The sequence below is a fragment of the Pan paniscus genome, chromosome 17 (assembly GCF_029289425.2).
Source record: "Pan paniscus chromosome 17, NHGRI_mPanPan1-v2.0_pri, whole genome shotgun sequence".
In the NCBI taxonomy this organism is placed as follows: domain Eukaryota; kingdom Metazoa; phylum Chordata; class Mammalia; order Primates; family Hominidae; genus Pan; species Pan paniscus.
The window spans coordinates 54,864,911-54,888,437 of record NC_073266.2 but is presented as its reverse complement, the minus strand read 5'-3'; the positions used below and the strand labels follow the sequence as shown (position 1 = coordinate 54,888,437).

The window sequence follows — 23,527 nt, the reverse complement described above, 5'->3', positions numbered from 1 at the left end:
GGGCATCAGACATTTTCGAAGGAGACCCAGCAAGGGCTGAGAAGCTGGGAGGGTTACACTGAGGAGCTGCAGCTTGAACACGGTTCAAAGGGTTGGAGGATCTGATGGAGGGCCCAAGAGTGGGGAAGGCACTCCAGACATGAGGAGGGAATAAGAAAAGGCCCACAGTGATATGGTCACACACTGCTGGGGGAGGCAGGCATGGCTTGGCTGTGTGACCCAAAGGGAGGGTCTGTCCTAAGAAGCCACAAAGGGACTCATAGGTCCACTGCCTTGCTGGTATGATCTATTCTCCTTTCATGGGAGATAAGAGTCAAAGAAGCCCATCGTACCCCCCAAAACACACACACACACAAGCACACATGCACACAAATCATGAGGGCAGAGAGCTATCCCTGCGGATATATCAGGGAGTGCTTCAGGCCTGGGGATAGGGATGGGGACTTCAGAGGCAGCCTAAGGACAGAGTCCTCTGAGCTTCCTTCTGCATGGGGAAGGCACTCCCCCTGTGAAAAATGACCCCCACCTCCACTTCACCAGTCCCATGGCCACAAAGAGCTCCAGCAAGGGGAATTCTCTGCCACTCACTCGGCAAGTATTTGCTGAGCTCGCTGTGCAGATATAAGACACACACACAACCAAGCAAATGACACTAGCCACTGGAGCCTCAGATGGGGCATGGTGTGATTCTTATGTGCTGAGGAGGTCAGGGTGTCAGGCCAGGGCTGAGCCATGTGGCTGAGGTCAGCTAGTGAGGCTCTGAAGTTCTGAAAAAACAGGCCAAGAGGGAGAGGGAATCCAGGCAGGGGTGGAAGGAGTGAGGCAGAGGCTCAGAAGCTGTTGGAGAGGAGGGAGGTGGTTTCCCTCCCAAACAAGTGAAGATGCCTAGCTTCATCGGGGACCCCGTCTGTCGCCCATATCATGTAATTTAGCGATGGTTTTGGTCTTGCCAAGGAGGCCTCTGAGAGCCCCTTCCACTGTGGGCCATCCCCACTGAGTTGAGCCTGGCTTCTCACCCTGGTCTAAGAGAATTCAAACAGGAAGATCTAAACTCCCCTACCAGGTTCATTAGAAAGGAACATAGTTCAGTTTCTAGGTTCTAGCAAAGAATTTATCCTGGCACTCATGTGAATAGCAAATGCCCCAAATGCATTTGAAATCCACCCTTGATGCTCAGCTAGAGACCTCTGCAGAGGAGCCCATGGCATGCCTGCCTTTGACATTTGAAAGGGCACCTGTGATAGAGGAAGGACAGGCACCACCTCAGCTGACTCTACTTGGGTGTCTGCGGGAAGAAGATGAGGTCACCCTTGAGCCCCTTATCCCAAGAGAAGGCCACAGGATTGGAGGTGGGGAGGGAGGACCTCTCCCTTCCAAGGACCCTCATGTCTCCCTGAGCATGGCCCATCCTCACACTGTCCTCAGACACTGCCTAGGGCTCCTGGAGGGGGAAACAGGAACTGAGCCCAAAAATAGCCATCAGGATACCAGAGTCTCTGCTCTCCCACTGTGGCCACATCTCAGGGCCTCTCCCAGTCTCAAGCTTCTGAGCTGTCAGATGCTGATGATACGCACCCCATCCCGAGCCTATGCTGAGGTGTAAGAATGGTGAGATCATGCACATGACAGCACTCTGGCAAATCAAGGCCCTCTGCCAAAAAAACACACATAAGGGAGCACCCTCATGCTCTCCTGGGGACCAGTAGGAGCTGCTGGCCAGAGAAGAGGTACAGAAGCAAGCCCCTGGCTGCAGGAACAATGCCCAACAAATGTGGTCAGCTGAGCAGGCTTCACTTCTGCAAGCCCATGTTGGAAAGGCTGACACCCACCCTGGGCCAGTCCCTACTTTCCTGAACCTCATGGGCCCATCAGCCCTGGCCACAGATGGAGGAGCTCTTTGCTGAAAAGGGGGACAGGCCATCAATATGTCACATCCACTTTGTCTTTTTTCACAGTGCTATAAAGATGGAGCAGCCGACACCAGACATGTAATTCTCAAGCTTTTAGGGCATAAACAAGGGCAACTGGAAAGGATGGACACTTGGCAAAGGACCCACTGGCTGGTTCTTTAACCCTCTGAGGTCTGGACCTCCTTGTCCAGAGCCAGTTAGGTCCCTCGGTCTGAACACGCTGCCCTGAGCTCAGCAAGAAGAGAAAGAGAAGGTTGGTCCCTTTCCTGGGAGATTCAAATCTAGCTTGAGGAAAATCTGGACCACCCCAGCTCTGTGCACATCTCTGTCTTGTGGGTACAAAGGGCAGAAAGAGTCACAGTGAGCCATTTATTTTCCCATACCACACAGAGGAGTTTAACTCAACAAAACTCATTCGCACTCTAGAATGGGCCATGTTCTTCTCTGGAGTTTCTGATTTAAAGAGAGGAGACTCTGGAGGGCAGTACGGAGCCTGAAAGAAGAATGCATGGCCAAGGGGGAGATTCCAGCACTTGGAGAGCCCCTAAAGAGGAGAGCAGGCTGCAGCCTCTGATGCATTGGCTTAGGGGACCATCCATCTTCCCCCTCCCCCACCTCTGCAGTCCCCATCACCCCCACCCCCCAGGCTGCCTCCTCTGAGGAAGACGTATGGCTCCTGCCACCAGGGGCCTGAGCAATGTGTTCACTTCCCCAGACCTCATGGCCCACTTCCCCCACACCCGCATCCCTGCAGCAGCCACTTCCTGCTGCCACTCCGCTCACTCTCACCCAGCCAGAGGCAGAATGGAGCTCAGCAATCTCTGCATTCTACGCTGTCTGCCACTGGGGGAAAGGGGGCCCTGGGGTGAGCTACTCCTATAATAGAGTATTTACATTCTGGGTGAACACACACAAATGCAAGGCAGACAAAGACGTGTATGATTCTAACTGCAAAATGAGACAGACCATTGCCAAGGGCTATGAGAGAGGTTGGGGTTGAAGTAGTCAGGGAAGGCTTCCTGGAGGAAGGAAAACTTAGACACTCCTAGAAAGTTACGTGGGCTCTAAAGGGGTGAGGCATGGGGGAAGGCAGCAGAGGAAAGGATGATGTTCTTAGGCTTGGGTTTACCCCATGGGGGTGGAGAAGCAAGAGGAAGTCAGAAATTTATTATGTGGGTGGGGAATCACTGTGTCACATGGAGAGAAGACAACTGCAGGAATTGTTGGAATACCAGCAGGGAGTACTTGGAGGAGTGGGAAGAGAGAGGGAAGAAGATCCAGGTGGAAAGAACTAGGGAAACAAGAATGGCCAGAAAAGGTCCTGGGAAGATGGCAGGAGGGTCAACCTTGGCTGGACACACAGAGAAGTGCGGAGAGAGAGGCACAGACCCATGGGGTCTTTTTCCCGCCTGTTACTCAGTCCTGCTGAGCCCCAAGGACCCAGCCTCAAGTTGTTCATGTTTGAGGTAAGAAAATGAGGCTCATCCTTGAGGCAGGCCATGGGCAGAGGCCACATGCGAATCCATAGAAGGTGAGACCAAAGTGGCCGAGGTAGATGCTCAGGGCTTCAGCTTGGAGTAGGACCTAAGAAGTGAGTCTTAAAGGCGGTGTAGACTCCAGCCGGGTACTCGAAGTGGGAGGACATTTGCAGAGGAAGAACATGTACATGATGAGCTGCTCTGTAGCTGCCTCTCTCTCACGTGGCAGCAGAACATCTGCTTCAAAAGGTACCAGGAAGACTGCCTTTGCCCACCCAGAGCACGAAAGACAGAGCCTGGATGGGGGAACAGATGTGACCTCAGAACATCAGTAACCCTCTTCCCAGGGAAGCTGGTGGACTTTCCCTCCCTCCCTCTTGCGATCCACTCCCAGAGATGCTACTATAACTTCTCTGCAGTGGCCTGCATGTTTTTTAAATCTTCCAGGTGATTCTCAGGTGCAGCCGGGGGTGAGGACCACTAAGGAGTGATGCTCCCAGGCTGTGATTTCAGGCACCATGGCAGGTGGATGAGTGGAGATTTGGGGCAGAGGGGCCTTCAGGGAGCCCCTTCCTCGGCCCCTAGGTCTGGCTAGTGGGCCTCCTGCTACCTTCCCATTCCCCACCGCCCAGCTTTCTCCCACTTCCTCCAGGCCGGCCAAGTCCAAGGCCTAAAGGATCTGATGTTTTATTAAAATCCAGACCTTCCTATTCTAGGGCCACCTTCCTCTGGCTAATTCTGTAATTCAATTAGTAGGAAGGCAAGGCCCAGCTGGGGTGGGAGGAGGGAGAGCATCACATCGGGAACCTTCCCTTCCGTGATGATTACACCCCAGGCTTCGGCCCTGTTCAGAGTTGGGCAGGAAATTGTACTTCCTTCACTTCACAATGACAAGGGCCTTTTATCCCGGCACATGGGGGCTTTGTAAATTACTGCCATCTCCGTGCAATTAATTCTGCTGCACTGTGTTTTCCCCCCACATGGGAGAGGGCACCGCCCACCTTCTTGGCCACAGCAGTACCCCTTGCACCATGGTCTGCATGCTGCCCACGTCGGAGAGGGGCATCCGCCACCCCTGCATGCACCCTAGCCCGACAGCACCCTCCCGCTGCCCACGCTGCCTGCCTCTCCCTGGCCCAGTGCTCACGTCTCCTGCCACACACTCCTTCTCCCTTCCCTCCTCACTCTGCCAACTTTTCCCAATCTCCCTTCAGTGCCCCAATCTTGGATCTCTTTCCCCCACCCCCATAGTCCCTCTTGGTCTCCAGCTTGCAGACCCCTGAATGAGAAGCTGGGCCCTCCACTTAGCCATATAGACATAGAAGAGCCTGTCTCCACCCTCACTGAATTGAAAGTCTATTCAGAGACGAGGCATCAAGCTGGTAAATGGAAGGGATTAAGTAAATAAGAATGGTAAGTGGGAGAAGGTGACATGGCTGAATAAGGAAACATGTGTGCCGGCCAAAGTGTTCAGCGTATGTGATAGAATCTCAAGTATTAGAGGACAGGCAGGTCTGTTCTGGCCAGAGGAGGTGGGCACAGGGTCCCTCTCAGGTGAGGAGAGGAGGTGGGCACAGGGTCCCTCTCAGGTGAGGAGAGGAGGTGGGCACGGCGTCCCTCTCAGGTGAGGAGAGGAGGTGGGCATGGGGCCCCTCTCGGGTGAGAAGAGGGTGCCATAGGGAGCCCAGGTGTCAGCTGCTGAGGGCAGCACTGTGGTGTGACTTCTCACCCCACAGTTCTGTCACCTCTCTGCCCCCACCCCACCTTGGATGATTTCCAAAGCTGTCTCTGCTCCAGAACAGGCTGCGCTTCTATCCTGCTTGATCCCGTGACTCAGGAAGAGGTGGGACAGAAAGCGCTGACCCCTAACGGGTGGTAGACTCCATTATGAGCTGGTGCCGGGAGAACCATCCCAGACAGTGGGACAGGAAAGGGGGCAGCTCAGGGTGAGGTCCTGGACCACCCAGAGAGCCCCTGGATCACTTGGGTGGCTCTACCTCATGTCCCGTCAGAGTCGCACAGCTGGGAGGGCCCTCCAAAAATGGGAGGGCAAAGACGGGGAGGTGTTTGCACCATCATGGTTTCCATCCCCCAAACACCAACCCCCAGAACTCAGGGCCAAAGAACCAGAATCATTTACATTTCCAGCTTGCTGAGTTGAGAGCACCTGTGTCAACTCCCAGCACCGCAGCAGCCAGCCCCGGCTCAGAGGAAGCTTTGAGGCAGGGCCACAGCCACCCCACCAAGGATAATTTCCCTCATGAAGTATATTTGCCAGGCGGCAGATGTGCAATGATCTTTGTCTCCTCAATACAGGCCATGGGCCCTGCATCCTGTCGGGCTCACCTATTCTCACCCACCTCCTTTTCATTTCATCCTACTCTTTAAGTAAAGATTTTTTTTTCCTTTCAAGTTAATTATGCAAATGATACATGAATACATTCTGGGTCTAAATGTGTCAAACAAAACAAAAAAAGTGAAAGTCATAGGAAACATACCCCCCTACTCCCCACCCCGTACTCCCTGTTTTCAGTTTCGGGTGACTTCCAGACTTTGTCTTTCACATGTAAATACAGGTCTGAGTATATAATGGGCGAGTTGATTGTGTCTCCATTGTATATACATGGCGTCTATTATTTCACAACTTGCTTTTCCCATCTGACAATGTGGCTTTCCATGCTGGTACATTGAGGGTCTTTTCATCTTTTTAACTGCTTTTGAGTATTCACAGTTTAAAAATGAAAGCATTCCTGTCCTAAGGGACATTTGGGTGGTTTTTAATTTTTTTTTTTTTTGCTATTCCAAGCAGCCATACTGGATCCTTGCCGACTCCTCTGTGAGCACGAGTGTATGTGGATCATAGGATCAGGACTTGGGAGGGATTTCTGGGTCTGAAGATGGGGAGAGATTTCTGTGCCACTGGCCACATCCCCAGGAAGGATGAGGCACCCTCCACAGACCTTCTCAAGCCTCAGCGTTCAGAGCCCGGTTCTAGCCTCTCTCCCACACTGTCTTGTGTTGTTAGGCAGCTGCTCCTTGAGAGAATCCCATTTCCCACCTCAACTGTGAGTTCCCAAAGGGCCCCGCCAGGGATGTCTCTGGGGACAACTCAGTACAACATAGGAGAGTGAGTTTGGCAGATTAGTGGCTGCTGGGCTGAGGCTGATGCTCCCCACCTTCCCCCCTTTCAGCTGGACACCCTCACAGCCCACAGCCCCCTCCTCAACCCCTGTGAGATGTGGAAATGAGCCACAGGAAGTCAAGGCCAGCTGTTCTAGCTGGGGGTTCTATGTGTCCCATCCCCATTCCCTCCCTAGGAGAGAGCAGTGAGTGTCCAATGGATGAGGCTTGGGCACCCTTTCTTCCCCGGCCCCCCAGCCTCCACCGCAGGCCTCTCACCATCCACAGCACCCTGTGATGGTAAATTCTCCTCCTGCAGCCCCCTCCCCACAGTCACCATGCCCCCAGGGCTCTGCCCTCAGCCAGGGAGCAGACTGGTCCCTTCTTTTGAACCCCGGAGTCAGCGTTAATAACTGCTTATCCGCATTTGCCTTTCTCAAAGAGCCTTAAGATAGCCAACTAATCTGCCATGCTGGCGTGTCAGCCGCTGCATCGGATGGGCTGGAGATGGACTGGGAAGGGCCCGGGGTGGGACTGCCCCAGTTAGCCTCTGTGTCCAGCCGCTCCAGCCTCACAGAGGTGCAGAGGGAGAGAAGGAAGGGGCTTCAGCACCTCTCTAGCCCCTGCTTCACAACAGTGAACTGATATTGACACTGCAGTCTGCACTTAGTGAAGTCTGTAGAGGCTGTTCATACCCACTGGCAAGTAGGTCTCCCCACAAGCTTCTGAGGGCCATTACTCTTCCCATTTTACAGATGAGGATGCTGGGGTGGGCCCTGCCTGGGAAGGGGCTCTCCTGGGCTTCTCTCACTGCTTCCTTCTTTCATCTCCGTTCCTTTCACAAATACATTCCCTCTCCACCTCCTCTCTGAACCCGAAAAGGGAAGGGAGGCAGGAGGAATTTCTACATTGGAAGGGGAGGAAAGGGGTTTTCACTGGGTGCAGGCTGGATGGTGGAGGAGTCAGGAGCTGCAGTTGTTTATCAGTCTTTTCTGGGATCAACTTGGGGGTGAAGGGGGAAGCATGGTGAGAGTGCACTGTCAGGTTCAACAGGCTCCTGGGAGCTCTTGGGGCAAAAACCCTCCCATCAGGAACCCACTTATCAACTCTCAGGCAACCTCTGGCCCTGCCACCACTATAGAAGTCCAGTGTGCCTCAGTGCCCACAGATCTTGGACAGCTCTCAATAGCCTCTGAGCACCATTTCTGTGCCTATTGGCCCCACCAAATTAGCTGAGGTGTTCTGGCATTCAGTACTTTCAAGGAATACGTATTAGCTTCCACTTATATGCTGGACACTGAGAACCAAGCAGAAACAACAAAACCAGGCTCCTAACCTCATCTGAGCATGGGGAGCCTGCCCCTCAAAGAGCAAATATATGTGACTCTGTCAGGGAGTGATGGGTGCCAAACAGAAAGGGAAACGGGAAAAGGGGTCAGGGTCTGTGTGGGTGCAGGGCTATGCTAAATGGGGTGGTCAAGGGAAGTGTCTCTGAGGAGGTCTCATTTGAGCAGAAACCAGAGTGAAGGGAAGGAGCACACCATGCTGATAGCAGAGGTGGGGTGGGGGTGCCATTCTGGGAAGAGGAAAGACCAGTGCAAAGACCCTAAGACAGAGTGCACCTGGGGGGCTAAGAAGTAGTGAGGGGACTGGTGAGTGGGGCCAGGGGAAGACTGGAAGGAGATAAATTCAGGGGGTGGAGACGGCAGGGGGAGGTCACCCAAGGTCTGGAGGATCCTGAAAGATTTTGGTTCACAATAAAGTTGTGAGCTCTCTCAAAAACTGTGGCAGAAATTCCTGGAAGCTGGACAAAAGCAACAGATTCTTTTTCCTCTGGAATCCTTTTCTTGTTATCTTGGGCCATGGAAACAATATGGTCATTTCCTCCTCCTACTCCTCCTCCTCTTCCTCCCTCCCCTCATCCTCCTCCCCTCAAACCTGCCCCTGACCTTGTCCCAAGCTGGCTTGCCTGCGTACAGCAGAGGCAGTGGCCACCTCCTGGTTGCAGGCAGAGGACAAGGCCAACAAGGGGACGGGAGGAAAGACGCCCCCGGGAGAAGCAGGCGGCAGCACGAGGGACGACGTCACGGGGGCCTCTGACCGCTATTCATTTCAGTCCCCGGGTGTCTCCATCAATAACAGTCTGCCAGTGACCAGGAGGGAGGAGGACGAGAGAGGGAGGAGGGGTGATCTGGGGTCTGGAGGAAGGGAGACATGAGACGGAAAGGGAGAGAGATTTCTCCGAAGCTCCTCCAAGCCTGAGGCAGGAGTTGGAGGTGGGGAAGGCAGAGGGGGCACTGGGAGCTGAGAGTTTCTGTCTCCCAGGCTTTTCTCCCTGTTTCCTTCTTTCATCTCTGTTCCTTTCACAAATACATTCCCTTTCCACCTCCTCTCTGAAGCCAGAAAGGGAAGGGAGGCAGGAATTTCTACATTGGAAGGGGAGGAAAGGGGTTTTCACTGGGTACAGGCTGGATGGTGGAAGAGTCAGGAGCTGCAGAGGACACCGGGAGCATTCTGTGGCCGGCAACCAGAGTCTAAAGCAAGCCTGGTGACAAGGGCTGACATAGGTACCAGACTGGCACCAGCAGCCTGTGGGCCTCATGAGAGGAGGGCCTGGGCCACGAGGTCTGGCACAGAGCCTGGCACAGAGCGAGCACTCAGGAAATAAATGGTCATGGCAATGACCAAATGGCCGGCTGTGGAGATTGGCTGGGGATGGACTAGACCAGCCAAGGAGGGCTGCCTGGAGTAGGTAGAACTTGATCAGATTCTTGAAAGATCAATGGGTTTCGGAGAAGTGAACATGGGGAAAAGGGGCATACCAGGTGAGGAGGTGGTGACAGCAGAGGAATGCGGGGGCAGAAGGGAACACAGGTTGTTGGGGATGTGGCCTTGGATAAGATCACGTGAGAGAGAGAGGAACAAGAGAGGCAGCCATTCCACAGGGTGCCCTCTCTGGGGCCATGGGTGGCTTGAAAAGGTCTGAGGTGACTGTTCACCAGAACATTCAAGCCTGCTTTCGCCATAGTGAGCTTTTGGGCTTTCCCCATGGTTTTGAGCCTTGCAGGCCTCCCAAGCCACCTTCAGCCACATCTGCAGGCAGAGAAAGAAGGCCTGACACTGGGCACGCTGGACAGCTTATGGGAACTCCCAGAAAGACTCCCCCATCCCCACTCTCTTGGCCTTGTCACCACACCTAAAGGACAGCACTGAAAAGTCACTCCCTGAGTATATTCTTCTGTCAAATCCGGATTCCCTGGCGAGGAGGTGGGGTGTGGCCCAGTTAGAATTAATCAGTGGGAGAGCTAGACTGAGCCTTCTCAGTTCGCAGGTGGGGAGACTGAGGCCAGAAAGAGGATGTGATTTGTTAAGGTCACCTAGGGAATTAAAGGCAGAGCAAGGGTGGTCTAGTGCTGTAAGTCGGTGGCCTGGATATGCCCTAGAAGCCCTCTGACTTGGAGGGGTGTGAAGACCATCTGTCACTGCAAATCAAACAACAGGGGTTGGGACAGGGGACACAGGGTACGTTTATTTTATTAGGAGGGCCTGGCTTGGGGTCCTCCTTACAGACTGAGCCTTTATTTGGAAGGCTTAGAGGAGCCCTCCACCATCCCTGAGGGAGCAGCGCCCAGCACTCCTACCGGCCAGAAAGACAGCCCATGGTCAAGTGTGGCTAGAGGTGCTGGGGGTGAGGGGTGGAAGCTGCCCCTTCTAGGAAGCGTAGGGGCTGGCGCTGAAACAGGGCAGAGAGGTCTGAGGCACCAGGGTACGGGGTAAGGAGAGAACCGTAAGGAGAGGGGGGTGTGGTGGGGGGAAGATGCAGGGTGGGGAGACTCCGCGGAGGGAGCAAAATAGAAAAGCAAAGGGAGGTACGAGAGGCAGACAGCCGGGAACACCGAGAGGCAGAGAAGCTCCGAGAAGAGTGCACGGGAGAGAAAGAGAGGTGGGGACAGGGACCGAGCGGCAGGGAGGGGCGGGAGCCTGGAGGGCGGGCGGCAGGGCGCGTCGGCGGGCCCGGGGGCGCCCCACTGACCCTTCTTGGCGCTTGCTTTCCTCCCCAGGCTGCGCCTTCCTCACCTACTGCGAGCGTGAGTCAGCGCTGAAGGCCCAGAGCGCGCTGCACGAGCAGAAGACTCTGCCCGGGGTAAGTGGCGCCCGCCGTGGCGCAAGAGGCCGACGTGCCGACAGGGGGCGACTTCGGGAGGCCGGGCGGCGGCGCGGCGCGCCGGGAGAGGGCGGCAGGGCGCCCGCCGCCCGCCTGAGCTCGGGAGCCCGCGCGCCCCCCAAATCCCCGGGCTCTCGGCCGTCCGGGCCCAACGGGATCCGGGACGGGGGCCCCACTTGGCCGTGGCCGTGAAGTTCCTGCGCGGGCAGCCTGGGGCGGGGGAGCGGCGTGTCCCGGGTCCCCGGAGCGGGAGCTGCCTCCGCCGGGCCCGCGGGCCGCGTGCGCGATCGAGTCCGCCCATCGAGTCGACGCGGGCCGCTCTAGTGGGGGAGGAGGGGGCCGGTGTGGGAGGGGGCGCCGCAAGTGAGATCACCGCGGTTTATTTAAGGAGCCAGCCCTCGTCTTTGATAAACTATCGCGCCTCGGCCCTGGTTTATAGCTTCTGTGCGGGGGAAAAGAGAATTATTTATGGCCCCCCTAACTGGGTGTGATATCAGCCATGGCTATTATCGAGGCTAGTTCATCACCATAAAATAAGAAGTATTCTTCGGGTCAAGGGTCTGCGCGGTCTCTCCTGTGGGTTCAGAGAGATGGGGCGGTGGTGAGGGGGGAGAGATATACGGCTGCTGAGTATCTAAAGATAAATGGAAAGATGTGTGTTTGTGGGCATAATTTAAAGATTTTCTAAATATAGTGTTGACGCTTATACAATGGACACTGCAGGGAAGCACATGTGTTCTATAAGTATGCACACCCATGCTTACACATGCATGTTTACATTCTTACCAAGCCAACCGTATGTAAACACACGTTTCCATTTCTACCCCACAGCGGGAAAGGTTAACCAGGTAGACGGAGAGAAAATGCAACCCCGGGCGGGGGCAGCCTTCCTTTGCATCGAAGATCTTTCTTTACTCGTTTAGGGGTGGGGAGAGCTGAATTACACAGGGCCTTCCTTCCATTAAGACAGCCTTTGTATTGTATTTTGGTATTTGTGATTGCAAAGCACGGGGCTGAGTCATCTTAATAACATACCCACAGATGCAAATATATGGAAATCGAGCACCGCACAGATTTTGTGTGAAGCCCAGCTCTGGCAGGGTGGCCATTCCCCAGTTGTTTTTTCAGTTGCGCGGCTACATGCACATATATTATAGTAATTACTTTCTGGGTGCCCTCTGTAAGACGGCAGAAATATGCCTCACATCGCCCCATGTTATGTGTGAAGCATAAAGCCATATTGTAGGATAATCAAAGGCTTCTGAGAAAGGTTTGTGCTGATTAATAAAGTGTTTATGGTACTTTGTTTTGGGGGAGACTGTGACAGATATTTTAGAGCCACCCAAATGGAATAGAAAATACCACATTGTTATGGGAGGCCCTTCATCAGCTTGAGAGAGATTGCTAGGGAGTTTCATGGTGGCTAAAAGCCGGAATCAGAAGGGGAAACAGAAACAGAGAAGGTGAGAGGGGGAGGTTTAGGATTTTGAAAGGGGAGAGGCTGGGAACTGGGAGTATTTCAGTAGCAAGTGTGGATTGTTGAGGATCTAACATTAACTTGTGGTTGTTTATTTTACATATAATAGAATAGCTAAATGATGGAGTGTATTAGTTCTTTAATAATTTATAGAAATACTTTGATGTTGCAGTAATTACATTAAAGGTCACATATCAAAGGTAATTTGGTTGAGCAGCTGTGATGGTTTCTCAGAAGCAATCAATATCACTGTCCGTGGTGCTGATTTCACCAAGGGGCCTGCCAGATTAAAGAAGGCTTATTACCAGGCAGAAAGGCCCAGGGGAAATCAGGAGCACATTGGAGCGACGCGCCAGCCCCCTTTCCACCGATAATTAACACTGTTCCCCATAATCTGTGCTAATCCTTCATACTGGGAGATCCAGTGGCATTTTTCTGAAATCACAAAGACAAGTTGAGTAAGTTTGAGGGAAAGGGCAAAAAGAAACGTGAGTTTATGTTGGGACGGGGAGGGGGGAAGATAGATAGAGGCCAACAGCAGAGCTGAAACATAGCCTAGAGTCCCCTCGAACACCATCCCTTCTTCAAAGGCCTCACAGGGAAACTCATGGCCTCAAAAACCTCATCAAACAATTCTCAGGGCAGGCACGGCCCACCAGAGGGAGGGGCAGGAATAAAAGACCAGATTGCAGCTCGAAGTTCCGAGGGCACATTGTCTCCACACAAACCTGCATGCAGACAAATGAAACACAAAATGACCAAGTAAAATTATTCTTTAAAGTGGAGTTGTTTTGATTCCAGAAAGCAGACCTGGTGTTATTGCTGTTGGTTGGTTCTCTCCTTTGAGATCAGAGAAAGTGTGCCACTAGCAAATGCAGGGACGGGACCAAGCCAAATGCTCTCACCCAACCAAATAATAGGCGATCCTGCCAGCTGTGGCTGTGTTCATGGATGCCTGTTTCGGTGAGAGACAGAGGGGGACTTCTTCTTGTCTGGGGTGACCACACTAGGTGCCCCAGCAAGCACACTCTATGTCTGACTAAAGAGAATGAAATTGAAAAAAAAGAACCTGGAAAACTGGTAACCTCAGCAATTTAGGCACTTTTCCAGACTTCAAAATCCATTAAAATCAGCCCTCCACTTTCTCGCTGAGGAGAGAACGAGGAGAAAAGATAGTACAGGCAGTCTATGCTGTTTCTAGTGAGTTACGGAGCTCGCATCCTGTTGCCAGCAAGAAAAATAATCCCATTGCTGTCATACACACACACCACCACCATCACCATGAGCAACAATAACAAAATGACAGAGACAGAACTAGAGGCACCCCTAGCACATGTCTTCATTGGAGGCCTGAAAAGGGAAGCTGACATTTCTCTTGGGATCAGTGGAAGCTCAGAAACCAGACCACAGTGGCTGTTCTTACAAATCAGTGATACGTGATTCCCAGTATCCCTGGGAACCAGCCTGAGCAGGGCCCTCTGATGGCTGATGGAGTCATCCCTGGACCAGTGGCACAAATGGATTATTATTTTTGAGTTTGGCATGTTTTAGTAGAATTAGATTATTAAACTATGAAGCTTCATCTGGGTCTTTTTGAGCACTGCCTTCTGCCAGAATCCAGGCAGAGTGACTCCCTTTTTCTAATCTCTCTGCCTCTCTCGCCCTCATACTCTTGATCTCACTCTTTCCTGACTTCCTGTTCTTTTCCTGCCCGTGCTCCTCTATTCACAACATTTGTTTCACTATTCACAGGGGACAGTCAACATGGGGCAGTTTCTCAATCCATCAACAAGTATTTCCTGTGTGCCAGACGTTCTGTAAAATACAGAGATAAGAAAAACACATCCACCTCCCCGCTTGGAGTTGACCACCAAGTTGGGGATGGAAGCCACACACACACACAAATATCTACATAGTCAACAATACAAGACAGCACATGTTACTATAAAACGGGTAGTGTGGACAATTGTTCAATAATCACAATATTTTTAAGTGCTTACTATATGACAGGCATGATGCCAAGCACTTTACCTACATTGCCTCATTTTATCTTCAAAACTACGCTATGAAGAAGATGTCATGATTATCCCTCACAGAGGAGGAGATCAAGGTTTGCCCAAGGTCACAAAATTGATAAGTGGCCGAGCCAGGACCAGCACTGAGTCTGCTACCAAAGCTCAGGATACCTGCCTCTGCCAGTGCCACCGGTTGCTTTAGGAATTTAGAGAGAACCAGGATGACCATGGAGTGCAGGAGTGACTCAAAGTTTTCATTCAGGATATGGGTAGGGTGGGAGTAAAGTGAGTCAGATGGGAGCACTGGTCCGAGAAACGGCCCAGAGTCGAGGCACACACAACAGGCCAGGAGCCAGGTGACTCACACAGGGCAGGAGAGGCCCACTCTGAGAACCACCTGGGGCCTGAGTGTGCACAGGAAGCCTCTTGAAAGAAGTCTGTTCCTTAAAATCTTTGTCACAGCTCCTGAAGCTTTGTCGCAGCTCCTCCAGCCATTGGGACTTTGTGGGGAATCGTCTTCCAGGAAGAGCCCTTCTGTTTCCAAGTTTGGGAATACAGGGTCTCAAGGGAGATGCTCAGATGAGAGAAAACCAGGTGCTATGACAAGCTGTGGCCAGCACTTTTGCTCCTTTGGTAGCAGAAAGGGCTTCTCACCAGGGCTGGCAGGGGAAGAGCTGGGTCCAGCCAGTAGGAGGCAAGGAAGCAGTGGGAATTAGAGCTGGTCAGGGATGGGGGTGGGGGAAGTGGGAGCTGTATCTCCTTGGTAAACATTAAAGTTCCAACTCACTAGTCAAAGATTGGCTTTTGTGTCCTCATTCCAACAATCCTAGAATACAAAGCAAACTAACACACTACTCCCTGCTGTCTCCCTCTTCCCCTCCCCTCGCGTCAGCCTGGCAGACATGCAGAGTCCCGCCATCGCACCTCCTGACTGAGGTCACCGCGACTCAGGATGGGTCACTTCCATGGAAATTCAATGTGACCTTCTTTGAGTTTACCAGGAAAGATGTTAAAGTGGGAAAATTCTTTTCAGAGAGCTCAAATGGATTTCTAGCACCGCTATCTCAGACTGTCTCTCCTTTCTATCCCTTCTTCTCACTTTTCTCTTTCTTAATCCCATTTCCTCCTCCTTTCTTTTTCTTTTTCTTTCTTCTCTTTATGCCCCCATTTTCTCCTCTCTTCTCTCCCTCTGCCCATTTTCCTCTATCTCTCTCACCAACACTTTCTTCTTTTATCCTTCAAACTTGTCTCTCCTTTCCCTCTCCTCCCTCCCTCTTTCGACTTTGGCCCACCCCACCTCAACCCTGACATCCACAGGAGGCTCTGGTGGGGCCCCCATCACCATACGGGGGCTTCCCTGGCAAGGCCCATCTCCCTCCCTGACAGTCCTGCCATTGAGGGATCCATCTAATTTTATGTACAACTGTAAAGATGAATGATAAGTAGAAAGGATGAAGGCAAGAACAAGATGAATAAATTATAAAGGGCAAATGATGACAAGACAGGGGTCCCCAGAGACAGTGATATGATAACAGAAACTAAAGACGAATTTATGATGGATGTAGTTAGCATGTATGGAGGCTGTTAATTCTTCGGGGTAGTTTTACAATTTCTAGTGATCGGTGCAATCAAAGCTTTTCATTTTAGAAATGGGATGTATTTCCACTTGTTTGTCCTGTAGGCACAGTGTTGGTTTTTGTCTCTGAACAGTGAGTCTGGGTCCCATCAGCACCTGCATCTTCCCTCCCAGCCCCTGCCACCTTCTGTTTCTCTGCAGAGATCATCTCAGCCAGATCCACACACTCTTCCAGTTCCCCGGTCCTGTTCTTCCTCTTGCTGAGTGTATTAGCATGGGACTGCTGCAACAAAGCACCACAAATTGGGTGGCTTAAACAACGGAAATGTATTGTCTCACAGTTCTGGAGGCTGGCAGTCCCAAATCAAGGTGTTGGCAGAGTTGGTTCTTTCTGAGGGCTGTGAGGGAGAATCAGTTCCAGGCCTCTCTCCTCGCTTCTGGGAGCCTCAGGCATTCCTCAGTTGTAGATGGCGTTCCCTCTGTGTCTTTGCATCATCTTTCCAATGTACATTGTCTGTGTCCAGACTTCTCCTTTTTATGAAGACAGCAGTCATATCGCGTTAGGGCCTGCCCTAATGACCTCGTCTTAACTTGATCATCTGCAAAGACCCTATTTCAAAGAAGGTCACTTTCATGGGTCCTGGGGTTAGGACTTCAGCATCTTGTGAGGGGAACACAATTCAACTCATAACACTGAGAAAGGGGCTGCCCTGTGGCTCTTCCACAGTAGGGAGGATAAAGGCCTACAATAGTGTCTGAGTCACGGGGGTCGCCCAGCCTTTCCTCTGTATCTCATCTGGATTCATGCTTTTTTCTTTCTCTTTGGGAGAATAGATGATATATCTTTCTTCTTTCTCATATTCCCCGAAAAGAAGTACTCATCTGTCCTTTTAGGGCAGTGGCTCTCAATTTTGCCCTGCAGGGGACATTTGACATTGTCTGGAGATGCTACTGGCATCTAATGGGTAGAGGCCAGGGCTGCTGCTAAATATCCTACAATGTACAGGACAGTCCCACAACAAAACATGATCTGGCCCCAAGTGTCAACAATGCCAAGGTAAAGAAACCCCGTCCCGGGCCTAGGGTGGGTAGAAGGTGGGACAGTGAGGCCCTGGGGCAGAGCGTTCCTCCCTTACTTGCTGGTTCTCATTCATTCAGGGAACAAGCCCAAAGGTCCTTAGAGTGTTACAAGAGGGATGACTTGTGAAGAGGCAAAAGCTCCAATGGTGTGAGCACCGGGTAGCGGGGGAGTACGGGCAGGAGCAGAGGGCAGAGCCCACCTCTGGGCATTAAGGATCATTTGTCGCCTGCCATTCACATGCACCCACGTCTGCAGGGCAGACTTGACCCAAGGGCTTAGCAGTTTCAGCACCGACTCCAGCTCAACTCTCTCCTGGGTTAGGTGAATGGAGACTTTGCTATAACAGAGCTGGGACCAGAACCCAGGCCTTGAGACCCACTCATGTGGGGCATTTCTCCAGCCCATACCTTCAGAAGAGCCCCCATCCCAACAGCAAACCTGCTTGGCAGGCATGTGCCCTAGCCAGGCTTTCCAGCCAAACAGGACCTTCACCACAGAACACCAGCCTGGGCTCATTATACAGAAGGGAACACCAAGGTTCCAAGAGAGAAGCCCAAAGCACTTTAAATCCAGGTACTGAGGGACAGATGGGTATAGGGGCTACATCTGTGATGCCTTCAAAACTTGCCTCTGCTCTTCCACATTAGCCCTTAGCCCAGCCCCCTGTCCCACTGTGTTCATGCAAAATCTTTTCAATCTCCTCCCCACAGAGACATCTCAAAGTCCTCCTTCTCGCTGGGGCTGTGCCCACAGTCTTCCCTCCTAGACTGCCCACTTTCTCCTTCCCTGCCCCAACCACTGTCCTGAGGGTTCCGCATTTTTCAAGCAAGTGACTCTTGACTCTCATAGGGGCCTCATCTTCTCAGTGGCCCCCACGACATAGTCCAGGCCTGCCATGGGCTGTGCCCAGAAAACTCCCTAACAAGTTTATCTGAAAGAACCAGAGAACCTCTGTGCCTGCAGTCATCATACATGACTTGAAGGAAATAAACAAACAAGAGGGCACATGAGATAATAAACAGGGAACCTGGGCCAGGTCCAGCCTGCCACCAACAAGCCACGTGGCCTGGGCAGAGCAATGAGCCCGGACCCTCCCTGGACACACCATCTAGACTGTGAAGGAGGCGGTGGGCCAGATCGCCTCTCAAGACCCTTCCAGCTCTGACATTCTTTATATTTCTAAGAATAATGAGCTCAGCATTACTCACATTACTTAAGACAACAGGGAGAGGAAAGGAGAGGGGGAGAGCGAGGATGACAGTGTCTCCTGCTCTCCACTACCCGACGCCATTGGTGACAAGTATAATAAAGTGTGGGTCAGATATGTCTCTCCCTGACGCAGAGCAGCCAGACTGCCTGCTCCCCAGGGCTGGGGCTGGATTCCTGATGGTACCCCCACCCCTGCCCTCTGCTCAGGTCTCATTCTAAGGACACCAGACAGGCATTTTGCAATTTTCGCACTGCCCCAATGTGGCTTGGATCACGGCTGCCATCACCCAAGTCAGCGGCAGCAGCGTTTACAGATAGCCTGCCCCCTGCGAAGTTTGGTTGTGGGAGGGAGGGTGTCTGGCATCGGACAAAAATAAGTAAGACACGGCCTGTTGCAGAAGGAGTTTATAATCTGGTTTGGGAGGCAAGTGTGAAGACAGCTCATGATCCAGAAAATATCTTTAGGGGCCCCAAAAATGGTAGTGATGGGAAGTGCCCAGGAGTTCAGATGAGAGAGATGGCAGGATAAGCCAACATGCCCTGCAGTAGCCCACACCACCACAGTGGCCTTCTGCTTCCAGGCCCTCACCCCTCTGATGCATTCTTCAGAGGCTGGCCAAGGGTGTCATTGTAAAATAAAGGTCCCACCACCTGCAAACCACCCAGGCTTCTGTCACCCACAAGATTCAGCCAGGGCAGACACCATCCTGGCCACAAACTCTCCAGATGCACGTAGCCTTCCTGCAAGCTCCTCTTTTTCCACGTCATTCCCTCTGCCTGGAGAGTTTCCATTCATCCTTGGAGGCCCAAAGTCAACATCACTTCCTCTAAACAAATTCTCTGCCCCTCTCGGGGAGCTTTCCAATCCGTCCCCATCCAAGCACCCAGCACTGCCCTTGGGGCCCAGGCTGCTCCATTAACTCCAGAGTTCCCATCTTGGATTCCCAGCCTGTACCTGCTTTCCTCTTTCTGCGCCTGTGCCTGGAACTGGCCCAGAGCAAGGATGGGCGGGAGGGAGGCAGCTCCCCATCTGCTGAGCGACCTTGCTGGCCTTGGCATTTCCAGAGGCACCAACAGATCATTCTGGCATCTCCTATTCCAGCCATATCACCTCTATGCCCCTCCAGAAAGTCTTCAGCCTAGCTCACCCTGCGGGGGTGCATTTGGAAAGAGGAGAAAGCTTCGCTCTCTGGTCATGGATGTAGAAAGGAAGTGCTGTGTGGAAGGTGCTTCGGCCCAGGCATTCGCCGCCGGTGCAGGTGTGAATGTGGACGTGTGTGGAGCGAGGTGTGTGTCCACCGGAGCAAGAATGTGAGGCTGCCACAAGGGCTGTGCCTGCATGAATCCGTGTGAGGCTGCAAAGGGTTTGTTGACCTTTCGCCAGAAAACGAGGCTGAGAAACAGAATGTCTGTGTGAGCTCCTGCTCCGGGATGGATGTGTTTTAGGATTGGAGGGTTTCTGCTGGGCGCATGTGTGTGGGCGAGCAGAAGGACACGTCTTTGTTGTTGACCTGCAGGGATCCGGAACTGTGGGCTGCCACGTGCCATCAAAAATGGGCAAGCCTGGGTGATAATAGAAAAAAATGGCATTGTTCTTTATTCTTTAATTCCTCATGAAAACAGCTGTTGTAAAGAGGAAGGGGCTGGAGTGCAGGGGAGATAAGGTCTCTCTAGGGCGCCGAAGTTTACTGTGGTTCAAGCACCCTTTTTTTAATCAAAGGCATTTGTGGTATGTTCCCATGAGCCCACCAGGGGGCGCCATGTGGGTGGCATCCCCTTCTGGTGGCTGAAGGAGCACAGTGTGTTTAATGGTGAGCCTGGTGTGCCCAACCCTGTGCCCAGCACAGAAGAGGCAAAATGATGCCGAACACTCCGCTCCACCCTTCAGAACACTGTCAGCCTGTGCAGAGGACACCAACCAACTTGGGGCATCCACCCAACCTTTCCAGGTCTGAGTTCCCTAATTTCTATCATGAAAATCACATGTGTGAGCCCTTTATATGCTGTGGATTGCTAGAAATCATCCAAGTTGTATTATTAATGACAAAACAATGATGTGAGTGGGGATGACCTTCGGAGTCCTTTGCCACAATAAAGTCCTGTGACTCCTAATTCACAGATGAAATAATTAAGAGGATAATAAAAATATAGAATGGCTCAAGTATGCAGTTTGGACTATATGTCCCATTATATTTCAGAAAAGAGCTGGGATGCCCCGAAAGGACTCCATGGAGTGGGGAGGACAGAAGTTGGTTGTGTATGTAAAGGGAGAGGAACTCGAGAAATGAGTAAGAGGAGGAAGGCTTGGGGAGCCAGGTCAGTGTGAATTTTCCTCCTGGAATTGGGAATGAGAACAGGGAAAATGTGTGTGGAGATGGAGGAGGCTTTTCTCACACTGCTGTGCTTCAGAGCCTCTAGCCCCTTACAGCCTGTAGGCTCCAATCAACTCCATGCAGATCAGTTGCTCTGAAATCCTGCAGGTGCTGGGCATGGCTTCAGGCCCCAGCAAGTCTCCAGCTTCCCCGCTCCCTAGAAAGGACCTGCCTCCTCCCAGCCTACCCACCAGAATCCTCCCAGGGCATCAGGACCTAGCCCCAAGCTCCCTTCCTCTGTGATGCTCCTCTAGGTTGCTCTAACCAACACTGATCTCGCCCTTGCCTGAGCCTTTGCAGGTCAACAGCACCGGAAGTCTAAGCCCTGGCTAAAATGTGGACTTCAGATCAGCATCACTGGGGTCTGTTAGAAATGCAGAGTCTTGAGCTTACTCTAGATCATCTGAGCCACGTCACTAAGACAGCAGCCACCACCCTTTAACAAGATCCCCAGGAGATTCGTGGGCACAAGAAGTTCAACCACCACTGGCCTAATGTTAGGCTTTAAAGGATATTGTCTTAGTTGGAACGCCCCCAGAAGCAGACTCTAGACAAGCATTTGAGTGCAAATAGCTTCTTTGTGGGGTTGACCCCAGGAACTTGGGTCAATAGTGGAGACAAGGAAGAGAGGAAATCAATAAGGGGTGTCTTATCAGGCAGACCAGCTTCCACTGCGGGTGTTGCTGAACCCCACTGGGACTCTAGAGCCAATGTCAATCATATTCCTTGGAGTCATCCCACCCAAGGGGCCAGAGAACTGGGGTATTCATGCACCAATTTCCACCAGGCTGTGGCCGAGGTTGTGCCCAGGGGTCTTCCGCTCTCTAGCTTTTCTGGCTTGCTGCATGGGTGGGCAAAGCGGGCTCCACAGTCAAAAGGAAGCCCTCGAGCTGGAAGTGCTGGTGCTGGCAGTTGGAAGTCAACCCACTGTCACTGAGGTGGGGAAGAGAAGGGGTCATGGGCAGGACACCACCTACATCTACTGCAGATTGAGCCTTGTGGCATCATCCCAAATAAGAGAGCAGATCAAAGAATCTTGTCTCTCTAACCCCGATGACAGCTACCAATCACTGTGTACTCGCTACAGCCAGACACTTCACAAATATTATCTCATTTATTTAAGACAGCATCACCCAGGTCTTAACCAGGCCTTATTAGTGCTATTGTATGGAAGAGGAAACTGAGGCAAAGGGGCTTGCTCAGACCAGAAAACCATGGAGAGATCTGGCGCCAGAGCCCATGTTCCTTCCTCCTCATCCTAGGGCACTAACCCTGTGGAAAGCCAGAGCTGCATGAGGGCAGGAACCGTCCCCGTCACCCCAAGGCCACACACCAGGTTCTTCTGGCAGGAGACTCTGGCATGATTGCTAGACACCAGGGGGCCCTGTGGGGCAGGGCAGTGGCCCTCGAGGTGTCACCACACACCTGGCCTACCTCTGCATTGGAGAAGTCCTGTTCTGAATGGAAGGCAGAGTCTGATTCCATCCCCAGCTCTGCCTGGAGCCTTACCATGTGCCCTTGGGAAGCCATTTAACCTCTCTGAATTGTAATTTCTAAGTGGCCACCCTTCCACTTAGAAATTCATTTGGCTGCAGTGGCCTCAACAAATAACACTTTGGGTTTTTTGCACATCACAGAGTCTGGGGCCTCGTGTTGCTTCAGCAACATAACCATGCAACAGCAACAACGTAACAGAGTCCTTCTCACTGCTGTCGGAGGGCATTGCATCTGTCACCAAGCAGAGCAGGTCCAGCTGCCTCTGTCCCTTCTATCGGGAATGCAAAAGGTTTCCAAGAGGTCCCCTCTCCAGGAGACATCTAAGTATGTCTCATTGGCCAGAGCTATGTCACAGGGCCACCCTAGCTGCAAGGAAGTCTGGGAAAGAGGATATCTTGCCAAAGACTATGCACATGTCTTCCATGAACAAATCTGTGCTTCTTCAATGAAGGAGAAGGGCCGGATAATATTGGTGGGACCTGGAAGAGTCTACCCTCACACAGCCTGGTGGAGATGGTCAGGGGTTACAGAAGAGCAAGCTGGCTGGAGCAGCAGCCACCCCCCACACACGTGCCGCATTTGCCTTCAGCTTAGATCACACCCTGATGCTTCCATGAGGATGCTGAGTCAAGAAAGCAGTCTTAGGGTGTGGACAAGAGGAGCTTCTTCATGCAGCACTGCTAACTCTGCATGTTTATTCCAGCTACTGACATGGTTTCCAATTCTGTGAGATTCATAAGGGGGAAGGGAATAAAATTTCAGCTACCCTTAGGTAGCATATTTGCGTCCTCTGTGTCTTTCTCGAGTTTGTGCCCTTCTGTGCCTTTGTGTGTGGCTTAAATATTGAAGAATCAAAGGCTGCCACGCCAGCAGACAGCTGTGCCACATCACAGGCATTCCACAGGCAATTCCTCACTCCCACTTTTTTGACAGTTGCACCAGTGGTCTCACACCCTCTGAAAGTGGGTCGGCCGGCTTTCAGGGCCAGCAGCAATGGCACCAACTTTATTTTCAGAGACTGAAGCAGGACCTCTTTTGTAAAGGGGTGTGGGGTGAGGTAGGGGTGCTCTGTGCAAAGCCTGCTCGGATTGACCTTCCTGGTAAACTTCAGCATGGCTGAGAGCCAGGAAGGAGGGGACCAGGGACAGCACGGGCTGGCCTGTGCTGCCCTCTACTCCTGAGGCCCTCCCTCATAGCCTCTGCCAGTGGCCTGGGCTGTCCCACAAGGTAGTGAGCCTCTGGTCACAGACATGTTCAAGCAGTCTGAGTCGCAGGGTTCAGGGGTTGATGCAGGTAATTCCAACATTGGACCAAATCAGTTCTTGGGGGCGAGTTAAGATCCCATGATTTTATCTTAAGTTTTACTAGCTTAACCATCATAAATGCCCGCATAGAACCAGTCCCAGTCCTCAGCCCCAGCCAGTTTGGCTAGGTCCCAAATTCCCTAGCCTCTAGCCTGGAGTAATCCTCATTTCTGCTTCAGGCCTCCCAATTTCTCCCTTCTCTGAAGACCTTCAGGCCTTAGAGGCGAAACCCTCCATGCCGCTGGGCAGGCTCATGCCTTAAATTTAATAACCTAGCCTCCAATCCCAGCTCCACCACTCTGAGCTGTGTGACCTTGGGCTAA

At 52.3% G+C, this 23,527-nt stretch overlaps 1 protein-coding gene across 50 annotated transcripts in view; it reads left to right on the top strand.

Moving 5' to 3' along the window:
• Positions 1-23,527, top strand: part of CELF4 (CUGBP Elav-like family member 4) — a 323,167-nt gene that overhangs the window by 69,650 nt on the left and 229,990 nt on the right. For all 50 annotated transcript variants that reach the window (XM_055102353.3, XM_055102352.3, XM_055102347.3 and 47 more), the window contains exon 2: positions 10,570-10,652. In XM_055102353.3, coding sequence (XP_054958328.1) covers positions 10,570-10,652 — 83 coding nt within the window. The remainder of the gene's footprint in view (positions 1-10,569; positions 10,653-23,527) is intronic.